Raw genomic sequence first — 22,254 nt, 5'->3', positions numbered from 1 at the left:
AACTGGGACCAACAATCTCTACTTAACCATACTGGACTATTGGCTAAGATATATAACACCTGGGGTAAGATGATCATCTTTATAATCCCTAGTCTAGCAGCAATACTCAGGGGGAGACCCCTCCATACTTTCAGTTTACCTCAGAGTTTTTCCAACAGTGGTAACAAATTTAGTTTAGAATACTGATCCACTTGTGCCGACATCACAATTCCCAGATACTTAACCCCTTAAGGACAGAGCCTGAAATGGCCTTAATGACAGAGACAAATTTTATGAATATGACCAGTGTCACTTTAGTCATTAATACCTTCGGGATGCTTTTACCTATCCGGCTGATTCTGAGATTGTTTTCTCGTGACATATTGTACTTTACATTTCTGGTAAATTGGAGTCGATACTCATAACAAATCTTTATGAAAAAAACCCAAATAATGTGAAAAAATGTGAAAAAATGCATTTTTCCAACTTTGAAACTTTTTTGCGTATACAGAAAGTGGTTATACCACATAAATTATATATTAAATAGCATTAGCAACATGTCTACTTTATGTTGGCGGCATTTATTAAACTATTTTTCATTTTTTTTACACAATAGGAAGCTTAAAACATTAGCAGCAAATTTCCAAATTTTCAGTCAAATTTCAAAATCAGATATTTTTAGGGACCTGTTCAGGTTTAAAGTGTATTTGAGGGGCCTGTATGTTAGAAAGCCCCACAAAGCACCCCATTTCAGAAACTGCACCCCCCACACTCTGCAAAAGCACATCCAGAAAGTGTTTTAACCCTTTAGGGGAGTCACATAAATAAAAGCTAAGTGTGTAAGGAATTTGAAAATTTTAATTTTCTGTGCAGAAATTTTATTGTAATCCAATATTTTTCATAATTATAAACCTATTACCAGAGAAATGCACCCCAATAATTATTGCCCCGTTTCTGCAGTTTATAGAAATACTCCATATGTGGCCCTATTGCGCTATTTGACGCAACCACAAGCCTCAGATATAAGGGAGCGCCTAGTGAATTTCAACGCCTCCGTTATATTTGGTCATTTTTGACTGTACCACTTCAGGTTGGCAGAGGCTCTGGGGTGTCAAAACCTAAAAAACACCCCTAAAGGGACACCATTCAGAAAACTACACCCCTCAAGGAATGTAACAAGGGGTGCGGTGAGCATCTGGACCCCACAGGTGCTTCACAGATTTTCCGAACAATATGGCGTGAAAAAAGAAAAATTTATTTTTTACACTAAAACGTTGTTCTAGCCTTCAATTTTTCATTTTCTTAAAGGGATAAGAGGCAAAAAAAGACAAAAAATGTGTAGCGCAGTTTCTCCCGAGTACAGAAATACCCCACATGTGGCGATAAAGTGCCAAGGGGGCGCAGGACGAGCCTCCAAAGGGAAGGAGCGCCAATTGGCTTTTGGAAGCTGAATTTCACTGAAAAGGATTTCAAGGGCCATGTCGCATTTACAGAGCCCTCGTGCTGCCAAGACACTGGAAACCCCCCACAAGTGACTCCATTCTGGAAACTACACCCCTCAAGGAATCTAACAAGGGGGGCAGTGAGCATATGGACCCCACTGGTGACGGGCACAAATGTGGAACAATGTGACGTGAAAGGGAAAAATTTCATTTTTTCACTTTCATGGCACAAATGTGCCCGTCATCAAGGGGTCCATATCCTCTTTTCCCCCCCTGTTAGATTCCTTGAGGGGTGCAGTTTCCAGAATGGGGTCACTTGTGGGGGGTTTCCAGAGTTTTGGCACCACGAGGGCTCTGTAAATGCGACATGGCGTTCATCATCCATTCTAGCCAAATCCAACCTCCAAAATCCAAATGGCGCTCCTTCCCTTCGGAGGCCTGCCCTGCGCCCACATGGTGCTTTATGTCCACATGTGGGGTATTTACGGACTCGGGGGAAATTGCTCTACACATATTGTGTGTTTTTTTCTCTTTTAACCCCTTGTGAAAATGATAAATTCAAGGCTAAACCAACATCATAGTGTAAAAAATGTAATATTTCATTTTCACGCCACATTGTTCCACATTTGTGCCCGTCACCAGTGGGGTCCATATGCTCACTACACCCCTTGTTACATTCCTTGAGGGGTGTAGTTTCCATAATGGGGTCACTTGTGGGGGGTTTCAACTGTCTTGGCAACACAGAGGCCTTTTGAATGCAACATGGCCCCTCGAAATCCATTCCATCCAAATCCAGCCTTCAAAAACCAAATGGCGCTTCTTCCCTTCGGAGGCTTACCCTGCACCCGCATGGCGCTTTATGTCCACATGTGGGGTATTTCCGTACTCAGGGGAAATTGCTCTACACATTAAATGGTTTTTTTTATCTTTTAACCCCTTGTGAAAATGAAAAAACATGACAAGATTAATAATTTAGAGTAAAAATTTTACAAAAATTACACTAAATGTTGGTCTAGCCTTGATTTTTTTCCATTTCCACAAGGGGTTAAAAAAGAAAATGAACACAAAACGTGTAGGGTAGTGTCCCCTGAGTACGAAAATACCCCACATGTGGGCATAATGTGCCATATGGGCACAGGGCAAGTCACCAAAGGGACAGAGCGCCATTTAGAGGCTGGAATGGAGGATGGAGGCCATGTCGCAATTACAAAGCTCCTGTGCTGCCAGGACAGTAGAAACCCCCCACAAGTGACCCCATTCTGGAAACTACACCCCATAAGGAATCTAACAAGGGGTGCAGTGAGCAGATGGACCCCCCTGGTGACGGGCACTTACGTAGAACATGTGCCGAGAAAATAAAAAATACAATTTTTTTCACTTTCACGTCCCAAATGTGGCCGTCACCAGGGGGCCATATCCCCGCTGCCCCCCTTATTAGATTCCTTATGGGGTGTAGTTTCCAGAATGGGGTCACTTGTGGGGGGTTTCTACTGTCCTGGCCGCACAGAGGCTTTGTAATTGCATCATGGCATCCTCTAATGGGAATGGCGGCCATACCTACTTAGCTGGGGAAAAGGGACAATTCTAATTTATTTGGGGGTATTAGGCCAATTATTAGTTTATAAGGTTGGAAATGACAGGTGTCCATCAAACTCAACCTGTGTTGATCCAGAGGAAGGCAAAAAATCCTCGTGAGGCAGACGACAGTAGCCTCATCACAGGGGAAAAATTCCTTCCCGACTCCATAATGGCGATCAGAATAATCCCCGGATCAACGTGACCCCTGAAATAGGAATAAGGGACAGAATTTAGATAATGTAGAACCCCAGTGACGTGTGGTGCGCCTTGGAGCGATCCATTATGTAGAGGCCGGGGTGATCAGGACAGGTGGCACACTGGAAAATGGTGTCCTTCCTGATCCCCCTGTTACCCCACACTCTGCACTTCTTCTGGGGTCTCCCGTTCTCCTGTGTGGGGGACGTCACCTGGAAAATGTTGCCCTGGTGCGATACGGGGTCCTTCATATCCAGAAGCGCTGGGTCCGCTCCATGGCTGCTAAATATTAGGGCTCTATTACTACTTCTGATATGTTCGGATCGTGCCGGAAGCTACAGGGCAGCGAGGGACCGGAAGAGGGGGCGCTGGTATAAAAGTTATCCCCGTACAGGTGGTGACCTTTATCCAGCAGTGGGAAGATCAGTTCCCGGACGATCTTCCCACTAACTCCGAGGATGGGGGGGGGAGGGGGCATCTGGGGGCTGGATTCGGGTGTCCCTTCCTACATACACTCTAAGGGTACATGCACACTGCGGAATCGCGACAGATAACCCTTCGTGCATTCCACAGCTGGCACCCACCGGCGGACTGATGCAGGCGCACGTCTCCGTCCGTGTCATAGACTCCATTCTATGCACGGGCGGATTCCGCTCTCAGTCCAACGTGTTCATTCTTTGGATGGACGACGGATTCCGCCCGTGCATAGATTGGAGTCTATGACACGGGTGGAGACATGCGCCCGCATTAGTCCGCCGGCGGGTGCCAGCTGCGGAATGCACAAAGGGTTATCCTTCGCCATTCCGCAGTTTGCACGTACCCGAAATCTGTAAGTGTACCCTGAGGTACGCTCACAGAGTTTGGAGAATTTCACACCATGCCGTCATCTCTTATTGGGACGGTACTGGCGGAAAAGACGTGTCTGGGAGGCAGCATACGCTACGCTACCCCCAGACACGTCACTGGATGATGAGGATGAATGGAGGAAAGAAGGATCCCCCCCATTCATCCTCACTGGCTGTTTCGGTGTCGGAGGTAATAATAACGTATCCCTCTGACACCGAAAACACCCTGGGGGCCATCTTTATATGGGGACTAGTATATGGGGTATGTAGTGGTGTAGTGTCAAACTTTATTCAATGTAGTGTGGTGTAATGTAGTGTTTTTTACGTGTTTTTTTACAGTAAGTATAAAAAAAAAACCTACGCCAACAAAGGAGTTGCTGATAAATGCCGCACTTATGTGCGGCACTTATAAGCAGACCGTGGCAGTAGGATACAGAAAAAAAACACCCTACGCCAAAAAGGAGGAGTTGCTGATTAGCAGCGCACTTTCGTGCGATGCTGATCAACACTCAGCGGCGATAGGGTGCGGAAAATAGAAAAAAAAAAATTTGGAAAAAAAAAAAAAACCTTTTTCTACATTCAGAATATCCCTGTAGCTGCTGATAAGTGTATTACACATATCAGCCGCTAGGGGGCAGCAGAGCGCAAAATCCGGAAAATGACGAGGCTGGAGCCGAAAATAGCCGAGAGAAGACGACGGGGACCGCCGGAAAGACCCGAAGACCGAACGGAATGACTGAGGACGCCGCGAACCCGGAAGACGCCGATCAGGAGCCCGGGACAGGTGAGTAATGTACAAATACCTGCTCTGGACCCCTCGGCTACCTAGCTGAGGGGTCCAGGGCAGGTATTTACTATATTGTGGGACTCTGATCGCCGTGCCACCGGCCCGATCGCCGTGAACGGCCGGCCGGCCGTTCACGGCGATCGGGCCGGTGGCACGGCGATCACCATTACTTTTTACAGTAATGGCGGTCGGTGCCGTCCTCGGACAGCACCGACCGCCATTTTTTTTCCGGGTCATCGGGTCACCGATGACCCGGAAAGGTTCCGATCGCCGCTATTGGCTGATCTGAATTGATCAGCCTATAGCGGCGATCGTAAGCACGGGGGGTGTTAACCACCCCCCGTGCCGGGAAGCTATGATGGCCTGCTATGATTTATAGCAGGCCATCTTCCCCGACCGCTGTGTGTGAACACGCAGCGATCGGGGAAACATCGGGCGTACCCATACGCCCGTTTGCGTTAAAGCCCAGGCAACGGGGGCGTATGGGTACGCCCGATGTCGTTAAGGGGTTAAACTCACTACATACAGTAAACATAGGACTCAGGACATACATAAACATAGGGTTCAGGTTAAAGAGGATGTACCAGGTGGTACATCCTCTTTAAGCCCTGCTACAGGGACAGGTCCTGCTGACTTCACTACGCCTGTTAGTAAAGCGAGCAGAGAAAATGGGGGCAGGGCTTTATTTAATACTGATGTACGAGTATGCCAGTCATATAAAACCTGCCAAACAAAACTAATCACTGTATATTAAAAAATATATATAATATTAAAGGAGAAATCCTGAGATTTTGAAAATTCATCAGCAGGCAAGGGCAGGGGGAAATTTGATAACAAGTACAAACTTACCCTGCGCCCATGCCCAGGGTGAGCAGCGGGACTAACCTCAGACTCCCTGGAGACCTCATCTCCAGGGTATACACATCACGACCCGACTGGATGCCGTTCCAGTCACTGATTGGCCAGTCCATTAGCTGGGACAGACGTTTTCCCCCGAGTTGTGCTTTCGGCAGGGGTCCTGAGACTGCTCCCTCACCCCGGGCACAGGGAAATGTAAGTGCCTACTCATTATAAAATTCTCCCTTGCCCCCTCCGGCTGCCGGATTTTCAAAAACCCCGGACTTCTCCGTTAAAGTAGAAGTGCTATAGGCAGCAAATAGGAACTGAAGCGCAACTGTCAGTACACAGATGGTGCCAGTACATATATAAATGGCTGTAGGCAATAACTACTGTAGTCCACAGAGTGCTGGAATAATCATACATATCAATTATAGAATGTTAAAATTCAAGTGCAAAAATAAATAGCCAGAAGCAAACCCTACTGGCCAATGTAAAGAAGATGCTTGGCATCCAGAAAAGCCATGTACATTATTCTTCAACATGTTTCGCTCCCCGGCTTCTTATGGGAGAGCTGAAGGAGAGAAGGCACACATGCCCCCTAGTGTAAATGGTATGCACATTGTATGTACACCACACTGTATGCTAACATTGGGAGAGCAATGCTGGGCAAGGTAAATTCAATATGTAACTAATATTTAAAAACATAATCTGAATGGTAAATGTAAAGGTAATTACTAAATGGGATAAGATAAGAGTGGAAGGATGGAATTAAAGGGGTACTCCAGCGGGGGGGGGGACTTTTCGCTGGGACCGGAGACAAGGTGGCTGAGAGAAAAGACGTCCACTCACCTCCCCGGTTCCAGCGGCGGGTCCCGCATAGCAGCGCTCCAGTGCCTGGTTCCCGGCCGCTTCCTGGTGTCTGACACGGGCCCGAGACGTGACGTCTCCAGTCCGCTCAGCCAGTCAGTGAAGGAGGCAGGATCCGTTTCAAGTTTGCTCAGATCCCGCCTCCTTCACTGACTGGCTGAGCGGACCTGAGACGTCACTCCTCGGGCCCCCGTCAGACACCAGAAAGTGGCCGGGAACTGGAGCGCCGCGATGCGGGACCCGCCGCTGGAGCTGGGGAGGTGAGTGGACGTCTTTTCCCTCAGCCACCTCGTCCACGGTCCCAGCAAAAAAGTGCCCCCCCCCCCGCTGGAGTACCCCTTTAATGCCATAATAATTGTTCTACCAATCTTTCTGTTTAGGCTGGGTTCACATTATTATTTTTTTCAACCGTTTTTGTCATATGTTTTTGCAAAAAAACGGATGGAAAAAATGATACATCTGTGTCCATCCATTTTGATCAGTTTTTTCCATTGACTTTGAAAAAAAAAAAAAGGTTGAAACGCATCCTTTTTTTAACCCTTTCATGACCTGGGGTCATTGATGCTTCCATGCCCAGCTCGTTTTAGGATATCAGCTTATGGGATCATGGCTCCTGCGCCTGTGTCCTCCTGGATCGTAAATTCACGTCGCTGCAGCATCAGGCATAGGCTGCAGCGGTGTTAATTTACTGAGGAGCAGAGGGAGGAGGTTAACATACACAAAAACCTAGCTGACTTTTTTTGTGTGTGTGTTAAAAAAACAAATGTGTTTTGATCCGTTTTTTTTTTTAATAATGGAAGCCAATGGTAAAACCGATAAAAAGGGATTAACACAAATTCATCCGTTTTTGCAAGACGGTTAAAAAAAAGGGATGGAAAAAAAACGTAGTGTGAACCCAACCTAACATGGGCAGCATACTTGACGAACATGACAATCTGGGCATATTTTTTCATAGCATCTATCAATTCTCTAGTAGGAAATCTCTTACTATGATACGGTATTTGACCTATGTCTTTGTTAACATTACTCCACATCACCAAGAAAATACACCTCTCACAGTTACATTGCTGTATACTGCTATTCCCGGGCGGGTAACGTCTCAATGAATGATCAATAATTCAGAAAATGTTAATTAAACAGAAGCAATCAGACCAGAAGCACTTAGGAGTCCTAGGCTGATCACAGCTTGACAGATTAGGAATTGCTGCCTTTCAGTTTTTTTTCCCCTGGAATAATCAATAGCCACTGTAATTGTTGCAATATTGTAAATGTAAACTCATGCTTCCTTCTATTTCACTCCTGCGGCCTGGGATGAATTAAAATGATGTTATGACTGGGATCCATTAGCCTCGAAAAGAGTCAACTTCATCCTATTGGTAAAATAACATACAAAGCAAACCCTAAATAATAACCTGGAAGAGAATTGCTGAATATTAATGAAAAGAATATAAAAATTCCTGTTATTGGAGTGGTAAGATTTATACTTTATGAATAGACTAGAACACGCAGTCACAGTGTTATTGGAGTGGTAAGATTTATTCTTTATGAATAGACTAGAACACACACTATTATTGGAGGGGTAGAATTTATACTTTTGTTTACTCTCTGCTCTGTATATATAATAGCCGTCATGCAAATGTTCTCGTAAGGTGAGGAGACGATAGGAGAAAATGGAGAAGAGGAGAAGATGCGTTAACAAGCAGATAGGTATCTTCTTGGCTCACAAACAATATTGTTTCTTGTAAGATTTTCTCCATGGTTTCAGCTCTACCTCTCTTGTTTGGCCTGTGTTCGTTAATTTCTAATGTACGTAATTAATTATGAGAAGCTTATAATCACAAAAGAAGGGGGGCGGAAAGCTTATAATTTATACCAGTATGAGAGAACAAAGACAATGGAGAAAACAAGGAAATGTAGGAGAAATATGCCAGATAAATGGTGTTCTATGATTTATACTTACATGTATTACATAAACGTTTAGAGGACCTCAGAAGTTGGGAAATCAGAAATTAACACTATCTGGAATCAAGGGAACTTTGGAAATAAATAATTAGGCTATGTTCCCACACAGTATTTTGGTCAGTATTTTGCAACCAAACCCGGAAGTGGATTAAAAACACAGAAAGGCTATGTTCACACACTGTTGAAATTTAGTGGATGGCCGCCGTTTAAATTATTGGTAAATTATTGCTGTCATTTTAAAACAACGTCATTTACACATACTTGCAAGTCCAGGAAAAACTATGAAAATTGCCCAAAACCAAGCTAATCCTCGACTCATAAGGAGATATCCTCCAACACTCAGGAGAGGAAAAAAACCCTGTGGAGGAAACCTCTAGGGAATCATGGCTGGAGGATTGCCCTTCCCTTGGGCTCACAGGGTAAATGCAAAACTGTACCTAATCAAATTCAATTAACATGACATTGGTACCATGCACAGACAAATATGATTTACAATAAAACATGCGTACACTTGCAAAAAGAGATCAGCTGTAAAGCAAAGATTCGAAAATGGGAGGGTGGGAGGGATCTTTTTGTGAGACAGAGGAAGGGAGAGACAAGACAGAAGGTTATGTCTATTTATAAACCCCACCCTCCTCATAGCAAATAATATACACTACACTAGGATAGACTAGGCATACACTCCTCCCTCTTAAAGCAGAACCACCTGTGCTCAAGTGTATACCATTATACAGGGAATTCTGCAGGGGCTAAACCCTCCCAAAGTTATGTCCTCATATTCTTAGAGCTCCAGGAGAGTCTAATTTAACAGTGTTTAGCAATGTGAGAAGAAACATGACAGTGTATACACGTAAACTTAGCCTACTATTACTTGGCCCAAAGGAGTCCCGATAATAACTGTAAACAAGCGCCGATCTGCTAGATCGGCGCTGTTTACTGGGCCTATTACACAACCCGATAATCATTTAACAAGGGCTGCATGGACATCGTTATCGATGTCCTTGCAGCCCTTGCTTAAACTGCATACATTACCTATCCATGGTCCAGGGCTCCTCTTGCGGTCCGCTTCTCCCCAGGTCCCATGTGCTGCAGCTTCAGAGCAACCTGTCTTAGCTCAAAGGCCGCTCAGCCAATCACAGACCGCTCTGAAGCTGCAGCGTGCAGGACCCGGGGAGAAGCAGAGCACAAGAGGAGCCCTGGACCATGGAGAGGTAATGAATGCAATTTGCAAATCGTCAGCCGCCTGCCGCGCACCGCTATTACACATATATATACACATATACATTAAAGGTCCAAACCTATATCAACAATCAGCCGATGATCGTTGTCATCGACTGATCGTTGTGTTTATTACACAGAGCGATAATCGGCCGGATAGGGCGGATTCAGCCGATTATCATTCTGTGTAATAGGGCCCTTACAGTACAATACCCAAACATAGACTTAGACCCTTTGAGAGAGATTTTGAAGCCACACAACTCTATACTGATAATGCCTGAAATAAAGGTACCAGGACACTGCAAATATATAGATACTGGGAAAAAAGTGTATGTCTGCAAAAGCCATGCTGGGTTTTTAACTTATAAAAAGTGCAGAAAGTAATTAGGAAAACAGAGAGGCTTCCAGAAACCAAATAGTTACTGATCAAACATATAATATCAAACATATGAACAGCAGTAGTCAAGTAACTTATGTGCACTACTGCCCATTCAAACTCCATGGGACATAGATAGCCTAATTCAGCTCGCAGTTATCTTTGCCAGTCCCATTTAGATTGAACAGACCAGCAGTAAATATGTTTGATTGTTCTTCTATTGATCTTTGGGGTCCAAGAGGTCAAACCTCATGTGGATAGGTGATAAGTTATCTTTATGGTAAAACCCATTTAGCTTGTTCAAGGAAATCTCTGTTTGCTCCAAGAACCTATTGAAGCTGGGTAGGGTATTATTTGGATCATTTAAATGCCTAAAATTTAAGTTAATTAAAGAGAATTAAAAAGCTATCAAAATTATTTTAGTTCTTCCCATCTGTCCATGTTGTGTAGGCGGTGCTCCCATCCAGAAGATGGAAAAGCATGTGACCATATATATTACCACACCGAACCCCCTCATTTGCTTATTGTTAAAACTGTTAGGCTGGGTTCACACTACGTTTTTGCAATCCGTTTCTTTTCATCGTTTTTTTAAAAAAAACAGAGGAAAAACAAATGCAATTGTGTGCATCCATTTTGATCCGTTTTTCCACTGACTTCCATTATAAAAAAAAAAAAAGAAAAACAGATCAAAATGCATTCCTATTTTTTTTTTTAACATACAAAGACATCCTTAACCTTATTTTTGAATACATTAAAAAAAGGATGCGTTTTTATCCTTTTTTTAAAATTTTTTTAATGGAAGTCAATGGAAAAACGGAGCAAAACTGATGCACACACATGTAAAATAAAAATAGTTTTTCCATCCGTATTTTGCAAAACAGATGAAAAAAAAAAATAATTAAAAAACGTAGTGCGAACCCAGCCTTAGTTCCTTAAACAGCACTCCAGAGCATCAAATTAAAGGCATGTCCTGCTGGATAAGATCTCCTACAAGGATCTATTAGTATTTTAGGATTCTCTAGCTTGCTTCTTAGGGCTATGTTCACACAACGTATATTTTCGTAAAATCACGGCCGTTGTACAACGGCTGTGATTATTACGAAAATATACGTTCCATTGCTGCTATACACATAGTATACGCTCCGGCGGGATCCCTCGCGGCGCCACAAACAACTGACTTGTCAGTTTTCTGAAGCTGCTATTCATCAGAACCCTGCGGCTGAAAAGATCATCAGGACAGTACTGCAGTACCGGCCGGGATGATCTTTTCAGAGACCGGCCGTTCCGTGAGCCGGCCGGGTCAGAAAACGGCCGGTCTCTTACGCTATGTGAACATAGCCTAGCAGTGGCCAATCCCTTTAATGATCAAAATCGGCCTAGCCCAGTAAGAGTTAATCTCCTTATCCTGGAATTATACGCACAATTATGTCTTCACACTAAAAAACATACACATCCAATATATGTAGTTGCTTATTATACAAGAGATGAAAACATTGTGGTGTTTTCCCGCAGTGAATGGACAGTATTTACATTGGATTGTCAGAATCCGACGCTATGATTACACTTAATTATCACCGTTGACCTTAAAAACCTGTACATTTTGTGTGAGCGCGGAGAACTGAACATATGTTTAGCTGCTATTCCGAGCAATACCATTCAAAGCAAAGCTCCAGCCATTAATGTTTCTAACTCCTCAGCCAATTCATTACACAACACATTTTGATGGAAATACTGGGAGCCTCAAGCTACAATTTTACAGTCTTCCACTCAGCCATTACTTAGAGTTTATCATCAAACGGCAATTTGACCTCATTTAGAGTTCTTTAACTTTTTCCCTTTCCCTTTTATTCTTGTATGAGCAACTTTTCAAATCTATTTTGCGTATCTCCCTCATCATCATCAGAACAGATGAACTGTAAAAATATAACACAAGTGGCTGTAATAAAATAACCATCCTGCTACAGTTGGGTCCGATTTGGTGAATCTGAATGTTAGATTTGTTTCTTTTTACTTGGATCCTGATATAGATGTTTAAAGTGGAGCTGTCACATGGTTTTAGGTGGTTTAACTAAGTGCATGGTTGTATAGGGCTTCTCAGTCTGATATAATGCATGCCTTGCTTTTACTGATTGAGCCCTACAGCACTGAATTAGCTGTATTAATATTATTATTATTATTATTATTATTATTATTATTATTATTATTATTATTATTAATAAGGTGAGCTTCAAAAGCCTAGGTGGTGTTCTCCCTGGATGCAAAAGCCCAGCTATGTAAATCCCAATTTTTCTGCAACACCCCTGTGCTCGCTTCAGCTGCTTGATTGATATCGGGTTGACATTGCCCTGATAGCTCTGCGATTGTCATGCAATGTATGTACCAGAGCAGACACTAAGCAGGTACACTAAGCAGCAGTACACATACGCTGGGCCCCCTGACATTAGCTTCACACATACAGATGGTTAGATGGTTAATCTGTCCCTATTGTACAGGAAACAGCGAGGAGGAAGGTATATCTCTTACTTTCCTCCTCGGAGACGTTCTGAAACAGTTAGTCGTGTTCCCCTCAATCCAGTGAGACCATTAGGAGTACTAGGGCACCTGTTAGGAGCACTGCCCCCCCCCCCTCCCATAGCACTCATCTGGCCCCTTACATTCATTATGACTAGACGGGGCAGGCTGGCCAGGGCGGATAAGCACTTTAGGGGCGGACAGTGCTCTCAACACCCCCCCCCCCCCCCCCCAAGTGACCCTAACAGTCTCACTGGACCATGGGGAACACAACTAACTAGACAAGAGACATACCTTCCTCCTCTGCATCTCCTGTGCAATAGGGACATATCAGAAGGTTAGATTTGTCTACCCTGCTGATAGGTCCCCTTCCCCTTTAAGAGATGCACTTAAAGGGTAGCTACACACATACTGTATCGCAGCAGATTTGATGGTGTGGATCCACAGCAGATTTAATCTAAATAATTAAAACAGCATCAAATATAATAAAATCTACTGCGGATCCTGTCGGTGTGAACACACCCTAACAGTAACCCAGAAAAACAAGGGGATATCTAGGAATCTTCTAATAGTTTTCTAGTTTTCCAGTTAAATGTCTATCCAGTAAAGCATGCTTTTTAATCCCAGGTGATGTGCAGCATCTCATTTATACTGATATAGTTACATATAAAAATAGGAAAAACATGTTAAAGTCATCAGATATTTTAAACGCTGTTATCCCAGCACATACGTATAATGGATTGTAATGCCCCATTAATCTGGTGAATGATACAAGATTGTCCTTTTGTGTATGAGGTCCTATGGGCAATGTATGTCTCTATCCTTATGATATATACCTCTAAAGAGAAAATGTAAAAAAAAAAATGTGAACAGTTTGAGTATTGTCACTTTACAACCAATGAAAGTCCATGTTTTTGTGCATTAGTCCCCATTTTGCAAGGCAAAATAAATAATAATTGTTCAGCAATGACCACTGTACAAATATCCTAGGAAATAGTCAAACAAATCACAATCTGTGTGAATACTTACTTATTCTGTGTTGAGTTCGCTCATGAACGTTGTATTCACAAGATGAAATCCTGTTCTTGAGAGACTTCATCAGCACTTTATCAAGTTCAGCCAAGGTATATACATTAAAGGCCTGAAACCAGCAAAGTACAGCATAAACATGGGAGCAAATAAACAGAACATCCAGCACCAGCAAATGACAGGAAACAAGATAAAATACACTTAAAGGAATTGTTCACAAAAAAAAAAAAAAAATGAAATCACCTGGTGATTCTATTAAAAAATCTACAGTCTTCCGGTACTTTCAGCTGCCGTATGTCCTGCAGGAAGTGATGTATTTTCTCCAGTCTGACACAGTGCTCTCTGCTGCCACCTCTGTCCGGGTCAGGAACTGTCCAGAGCAGTAGCAAATCCTCCCAAAAAAAGCTCTCCTACTATCCAGACTGGAAAGAATACATCATTTCCTGCATGACATACAGCAGCTGATAAGTACTGGAAGACTTGTGATTTTTTTTTTTCTATAGAAGTCAATTACAAATCTCTGTCACTTTCTAGCAGCAGTTGATCTGAAAGAAAAAAAAATTGGGGGTGAACAACCCCTTTAATAATGGACTTTGGGCCTGTTGTACCCAAACACGGGGACCTGGTTTTATAATATATTGTAACAGAAATTCAAAAGTAGCCCTGACACACAACCCTCACCAGCTTCCATAAAATATCACAGAAAAAAAAGTGGTGTGTAATATTTGCTTTACTTAGTTATGTCCCTTACCATAAAATAAAATAAAATTGAAACATAGATATAACTAACACAGCGTATAGACAATGAAATTGCGGCACTCACCCGAAATTATCTTCAATCTTTATTGTAGTTCACTGTACATAAAAGTCCACTGGGAAACAGGACAGGTGAGGGAGGACGACAATGGTGCATACAGCAACGGCCGTTTCGTGCGCAGGCGCACTTCGTCACGGCTACCACACAAAGTTGTCACTAAGGTTGGGGCTACACTGCTGTTACCAGGAACTGCCATATTGTACTGCCTGTCATGCAACCTCTTCCCCCATACAAGTGATTACAAGTTGTGACCCTCAAGCAGCCACAGACGCTACCCCATAGTCAAAAGAAAACCATCCAGGATGCATGGTCACAGTTGTGGCAGTCGTGTGTAATACAGGAATCGCCATGCGGCCCCAACCGAGAGGTGTCCAATAGGAATGGTCCGAACCTGCCAAGGTTCCGATTCGTATGAACCCGAACGCTCGGCATCAGATTCTCGCTGTCTGCCCGCTCCGTGGAGCGGGTGGATAGAGCGGGAGGAACGCCTGGAAAACTGGGATACAGCCTATGGCTATGGCTGTATCCCAGTTTTCCAGGTGGTCCTCCCGCTGTATCCACCCTCTCCACGGAGCGGGCAGACAGCGGGAATCATTGCCGAGAGTTCAGGTTCATACGAACCCGAACCGAAGCAGGTTCGGACCATCCCTAGTGTCCAGTCATCGCTGATAGTATTGCACTTTTACTGACAAAGAGAATTGCGACACCCAGTTGTTATCAAGGTCAGAACAGCTGCTAATGGTGCGTTTACGCAGTCAGATTATTGAAGACAAAGCCAGGAATAGGTTTGAAAAGAGGAGAAATCTCAGTCTTTGCTTTATGACCTGTTCTCTGTTTAAAGTCTGTTCCTGGTTTTGGCTTCAATAATCTGTCAGATAAATCTGGTTAGCATTGATGCCTTGCAGCACTGAACTCCTGTCCATCTGTAAGGAGTTTGTTTGCTCTCCCGTGTTTGCATAGGTTTCTTCCCACACCCCAAAACATACAGATGGCTGCATTTACTAATGGGGACAGAGCTGCAGTGACAAGCTATGGTAAGTCCTGCGGAATAAGTTGAGGTTATAAAAATAAAGGAATTATTATTATTATTATTATACTAGTATATATAGTAATTATAGTAGTTGTAGAACTACCTGCCAGAAAATTGTAGATGGTTTTCCTATGACCGCAGCTCCAAACAGTTCTGATTGTCAATGGCGGCATGGTATTGTAGCTAGACAGCAGTGTATTACGTAGCCATTAATAACCAAACTGCTCGGAGCTACACTCAATCCGAAAACTGCACAGACTGGCATTTTAGTGCTGTTTCAGCTATGGCTGCACAGTGCGAGACCAGCTGGAGGCTAATGGAGACTTTTACATAGATAATACTGTTTAATACATAATACTATGTGCCATGAGCTATACTATAGTCACTGCTAAATGTCTGGTGCTGTATAATAGATGGTTATTAGTGGCATACAGCTACTACTGGACAGTAGACACTGCTAAAAAGATCAGAGCCAGGTGTTGGTATTTTTTTTTTTTTTTAAATCTGGTTCTATTTTCTCATGCTTTGCAGCAAGCCTCACCGACCATAGGCAGATGGGAAAAAAAACTTCTGGGCATGCTCAGTGACTTTTATAGAGGGAGAGGGACCTAGAGTTTTGCATGCAACTCTGTTATCTATACACTTTATACCTGTCTGTGTTAACCCCTTCATGACAGGGCCCATTGATGCACGGTTGTCTGGGTCAAATTAATGCAATGTTCCTCCCCGCCTCCTAAGAGCCATAGCGCTTTTATTTTTCCACCTACAGGGCTGGTTGGGGTGTCATTTGTTTTGCACCATGATCACTACTTTTTATTGGTATCATACTTTTTTTGATTGTTTTTCTATAAAAAAAAAAAATTCTAATTTATAATTTTAAAAAAATCAATTCTGGTGGGGTTTTTTCACCTTTCAATTACACCATTCACCATGCGGGAAAAATATTGTTACTGTACATTTCAATAGATCAGACAATTTTGCACGCTACTGTATGTAAAGTGTTTATTTTTTTAAATATTTTTATTTATATAATGGGAAAGGGGGTAAAATAAATCTTTTTGGGGGCATTTTTATTATTTGTTTTCTTTTAAAATATGTTTTAAAACTTTTTTATTTTTATTTTTTTATACATTTAGCTCTGATTGCATATACTGGTCTATGCTATGCCAGAGCAGAGCTGTCCAGAGCAGTAGCAAATCCCCACACAAAACTTCTCGTGTTTTCTAGACTGGAAAGAATGCTACTTCCTGCAGGGCATACCGCAGCTGCTAAGTATGGGAAGACTTTTTTTTAAAGTACGTACTGGAAGAGATTTTTTAATAGACGTGCGGTGTCCCACCACGGGTGTTGCTATTCCTTACACCTCTCTTAAAAGTCTGTACTTGTTGTAACTGTAGTATTGCCAAAGATGACCACTAGATGTGGCTGTATAACTAAGGTCCCGGGCACAGCTGAAAAATCTCAAGGGTTATTTGTGTGTGTATGTACCAGATTCTGTTATCCAGTAGGATCACTCCTTTCTTTTATCCTATTCTCTCTTTCCCCCTTCTCTACTGCACCCTTTTCACCCAACCACAGCGCATCTTACACGCTGTTTAGGAAGTTAGTCCCTTGGGTAAAAAAGGAATCTTAGCCAAGCTTAGGTGGAGAAAGGACGCAGCTCAGATAGCTCTCCACCGTGATTCTATCTGGGCCCTGGCCTTCTCCCAGGTCCCCTCTACAAGTCAAGTTCTTAGCCAGTAGGATAGGAGGTAGGATGTAGAACAGTCAGCTCTGACAAACTTCTTTCTCGAATCACCACACAAGCTGTGTGATGCACTGTTAAGCCCTTTAAGAGAGGACTAGCCAGCAGATCACCTCAACTCACGCCCAGGACTAGGAGTCACTACAGTGCAGGACAGTATCTGCAAAAGAGCCAAAGAGCTAGAAACAGACCCGAGTGGAGCAAAGTTACGTAAAGTCGATGAACTCCATCTTGCAACGCGGGTGTACTTAGGAAATCCTAACCATTTCACTCAACCCAGGTAACAGGGTGTAGGGCCTGTGTCACCCATTAGTACGGTTCTGCCAAAGCTAGTGGCATTAAGGTGGTGTAAAGACTATAGGAAAGGTCAAAACACAGGCACAGGTTGTTTCTTCTTCTTCTTCTACAGGTATTTTTGTATGCACTCTAACCTTCCAGCAGAACACATTGCTACTTGGGTTGAGACTCTCACGGCACCCTCCTCTCTACTACGCTACCTCAGTACAACCTTATCAACTCTCCTACATCTTACTCAGCACTTCTCACACCAGATCTGGTGGTTCTATGCTCGTGTATTTATTGGAACTGTATCAAGTGTATTTCAAGATTCAATGTATTACCTGCTGCACAAGTAGTAAACCCAGTCAACGTTATCACCTGAGTCTGTGATTATTCAGCACCCCTAGCACAGCACTAACACTGCAACCTTGGGACGTTTCTGTGGGTGGCGGGTCCTACCACTATTCGGGAGGGTTACTACATCGCTCTGGACACCTGTGACTACACTATCCCAAGGGACCCTGCAGCAACCCGACAGGACATCGACCACAGGGGAGAAGGGTACAACCAGCCTTACACTATAAAAACAGGCGTGCCATCACAAAAGCAGACGTGCAGAACCCTAAGATCCAGCTGTTTCTCAGTCATCCACCACAGTAGTGGCGTCACACTTCCATCTAGCAAGTGAACGCCGTCCCGGCGCTACAACATCATCCGGGGGCTCACCACAGATGTACATTACTGATGTCTGGCACCAGTTGATTTGAAAGAAAAATTTTTTTGTGAACTGCCCCTTTAAGTTTAAACCAAACCAGGTGGATTTCCTGACCTTTCAGTATTACAAAATCTGTAATCTCAGATAGTGTTGTCCTTATGTAACAATGTAATATTTTTTAAAAAAATTAGGTTAATTATGTTACCGGATAAATTGACAGGTTTGTGACAAATTTCATTAGAGTGGTACTATAACCTTTTGACAACTAGAAAGACAAGCTCGACAAATAATACGACACAATAATTATTAAATTGCTGCTTAATAGGCAGAATATCTAGGAAAACAATGCCCGGAGAGACAATAGCATAATTAGCATTAGTAATACTGACTTTGAAAATGCCTACTTTTAGGGTAGCGTACAAAGTGTGAATCAACAATTAGGCAAGAATAGTGTCTAATGTGTATGATGATGGGAGTAATAATCATTAAATATTACCAATTCACTGTTCACTGACAGCAAGCAGGTGAAATAGTGGTGAATCGAATGACAAAAATGTGAGAAAATTACTTACATGATTAACTACCCTATGTAAATAATTGGCTAAGGTAAGGCGCCTGTGCCATTAGTCAGGTCATTAGTCAGCCTCTAGCTAGAGAACCATGTGATGTCATTATTGATATTACAGGGATTTCCTGTGCAAAGGGGGCTTAGGTAAGTCCGTAAGGGTTAAAAATAGATTTTAAACTTAACTGCTTTCTACGAGGAACATGAGAAATAAATGTGGTAGTCTTTACCATAGATAGTAGTAGTTGTTACATTTATTAGAAGGAGTCAAAAAGGATGGAAACAATCAGGAATCAGTCAAAACCAAACTGTGCTTACTGCCTCTCCATGGCATAAAACAACAAACAAACCATACTTACCAAGCTCTACCCCCCTCGACCCCGCCCCTTACTGATCCTGCTTTGTGTTGATGTTCCTGATCTGAAGGTTTCCGCTGATGTCAAGCTTCCTGCTCAACCAATCACAGAATGGAACCGAGAAATCAGTGGAAGCAAGCAGATTGGTAACACCACTGGGAGCAGGAGACTGCACAGTGGAAGCAGCAGGGGTTGCAGGGAGCGGTAAGTATGATTCAGTTTTTGGTTAAAGTTTAAATAGGAAAACCTCTTTAAAGGGGTTGTCTGGCATTACACAACTTTCAATAACCTATATAGAAAACAATACACATCCAATGCTTACCTCTCCACGCTTCTCCGTTGTCCTGCTGTTGTGGTGTCGCTGATGTCCCCTGCTGACTGCAGAGCCTTCACTTCTGAGACTGACTCGTCTTGGGAGTTACAGCAAGCTGAGCAAGACCAGGCTGTCACTCCCAAGAACAGTTTATCACAGAAGTAAGTGCCGCAGTCAGTGGAGGACATTGGCGACACCACAGGAGGAGAACAGGGAAGCGTGGAGAGGTAAGCATTGGATGTGTATTGTTTTCTATATAACAGCAGCAAGATATTAGAAGTTGTTTAAGGCTATGTTCACACTGCGTATGAGTCCTGGCCGTAGTACGAACCGCGAATATATGCACGTAGTTTTGAGGTTGATGCGTTTGCTTGAAAGTATACAAGTTTTATACATGTATATTATGAAATATGCAACATCTAAGCTTCTGGATAGTGCGGAGAACCACCCATAGAGTAAGGGGGTGACAGTATCACTTTAAAGGAGAATTCTGGCCAAATTCTATTTTTTAAAATGTTATTTCATAAGTTAGACAAATAAAATAACGGGGCTGATACTGTCTGGTGTGATCGGGTGGTCCCAGGGGGTACTGGGGGGGCTTTGGGGGATGGTTGCATTACAGCTCCTGTCAGGGTGGGGAGCTTGGGGGGGATTGTTTAGTTGAATTTTGTGCCGAAAGCACAGTAAGGGCCCTGTTATTTTTTAATGTAATGTCTACATACACTGCACCTCCTACTGGACACTTCAGGTATAGACCAGGTCGTGATGTCAGTTGTTTTTTTTAAAGAGTAATTGAAGCCTTCCTAATTTACTAAACTAAGGGAAATAGCACATGTAGCCTTATGTAGTAACATATTAAAAAATCCATTTTGGCCGGAGTTCTCCTTTAAAGCACGGACAAACTTTAGCAATGACTAATAAACTAAGCAATAACTGATAAAACAAAATAGCTAGATGCAGCAAATTCACCAGAGAACCTTCACATTGTAAAACTCCAATCTGGGGCACTGTACTCATGACCTAACAAGACTTGTATAGTACCGTCATATCTTCTCCAGTATTATAGGAAACATGGGGGCTTTCAATTACATTACATTGATGCATCTCAATTGTGCAATTTTAACTAAAAGAGCAAACTGAACACAGAGATAAAAAGCATGGCGGACATTGTGTCTCCCAAGAGAAAGCGTAATGTTTTCTAGCGGCTCTCTGAATTCTGTACAACCTAAGGACAGGTCAGAGGTCACATTGTCATTAAAGAGATAAACATGGTTTTCATTAGCAAGAAACCACAAAGCTATTTACTGAATAACTAGTAATCTTATATACCAGACATCGTTCAAACCACAAAGCTATTCTCTGAATTATATATAGTTTTTATATGTGCTCCATAATTCTAACCCCAACTGCAATGCACAGAACAGTTCATATAGCATGAACACATTTCAAATGCTATTCAAAGCCACAAACCTCGATTTTCCATTTCCCCGTCTGCATTTCAAGGAACAAATTAATATAGACACATTTTCCCCTTCTTTTTCTTCATATTCCACCAGGATTACTAAAGCAATGTGACAGCTGAAGGAGAAGGCCCCCATAGAGGGCACAATTGTAAGTCAGTGCATAGATCTCACTCACTCTTTTCTTAGCATATTTGTTTCCTTTATTACATTGTTATTTATACCTTGATTTATATATTTGCATGTATGTGTAGGAATACGCACGTGCTTACATCTATCGGCCATAACATTTACAGCGAATGTACCACTAGGACAAATCAATCGTCCAGGCTTCACAAACAACACTTGTATCGTTCGTACAGCCATGGAAACTGACAGCACAGATATGAATAAAGTAGATATAGTATAGATATGTATAAATCTCTACTGGCTTTCCTGTCCTGTATATTCTGGCCCCGCTGAAGATACAGCAGCGGCCACAGGACGAGTAAGAGCGGGACGCCGGATTGCACAGCAGCAGTGATGGTAAGTATGCACTGCTTGTGATCTGGAAACTGACAGTACGGATATTATCCTTAATCCATCGACCTTAGCAGGTGTTTTTTTAGTTCTACTTCCAACCATATTGTAATATTTGGGGGTTGGAAATGAACGCGTTTGATTGGCGATTACTCATTAGTAAAGAGTATTGACACTTTGGGACAGAAATGGACCTCATGTTCTCCAGTTAGACCCTGTACACAAGCAGTAAAGCTGTGATCAGTGTACTTGTGTGTTTTTTTCTGCCAGAATCTATTCTAGCCGCCCTAAAGATATTCCCGCAAACCCTTTCTGTGTATGTGTTTACTGTAAAGCTGTGTTAAAGTGCAGAATAAGTTCATTATAAGTGGAACAGTTTGTTCCATTCGATGCGATCGGATGCTGTGCTTTGTGTTTTTAAGAAAAGCAGAAGTATTATTTTAATTTCTCTTTTGTTACTAGCTCATTGCCTGCAGTAATGTTGATAGGACGTTAATATAAGCAGCTCCTATTAAGCTACAAAAACATAGAGACAAAATAACAGCAAGTTGTAGGCGGGGATGGACAAACTTTAAGAATTCACAGATTAAGTTCAATTTGCCATAGTCAAAGATTGGTCTATAATACACAGGATTTTTCTTTCATCTCTCATGGCTGGACAAGAAACAAGTCACCCTGTTCTGCCAGCCTATCTCCTTTTTTCTGGGCCGCAAAAACCTCCGCTATTATTTTCTCTGCAATCTGTGGAAAATTATCTGTAAAGCCTTATTCAAACATCACGTAAAGTTGTCCATGATCGCGGATCCGATCTCACGGACAACTTTAGG

At 42.7% G+C, this 22,254-nt stretch overlaps 1 protein-coding gene across 1 annotated transcript in view; it reads right to left on the bottom strand.

The window, feature by feature from the left end:
• BANK1 (B cell scaffold protein with ankyrin repeats 1) overlaps positions 1 to 22,254 on the bottom strand; it is a 195,340-nt gene that overhangs the window by 122,311 nt on the left and 50,775 nt on the right. The window contains exon 6 of the mRNA XM_069976799.1: positions 13,630 to 13,741. Within this exon, the coding sequence (XP_069832900.1) occupies positions 13,630 to 13,741 (112 nt within the window). The remainder of the gene's footprint in view (positions 1 to 13,629; positions 13,742 to 22,254) is intronic.

Source organism: Dendropsophus ebraccatus, chromosome 7, assembly GCF_027789765.1.
Source record: "Dendropsophus ebraccatus isolate aDenEbr1 chromosome 7, aDenEbr1.pat, whole genome shotgun sequence".
Taxonomy (NCBI): domain Eukaryota; kingdom Metazoa; phylum Chordata; class Amphibia; order Anura; family Hylidae; genus Dendropsophus; species Dendropsophus ebraccatus.
This window is presented reverse-complemented; position numbering and strand designations above follow the sequence as displayed.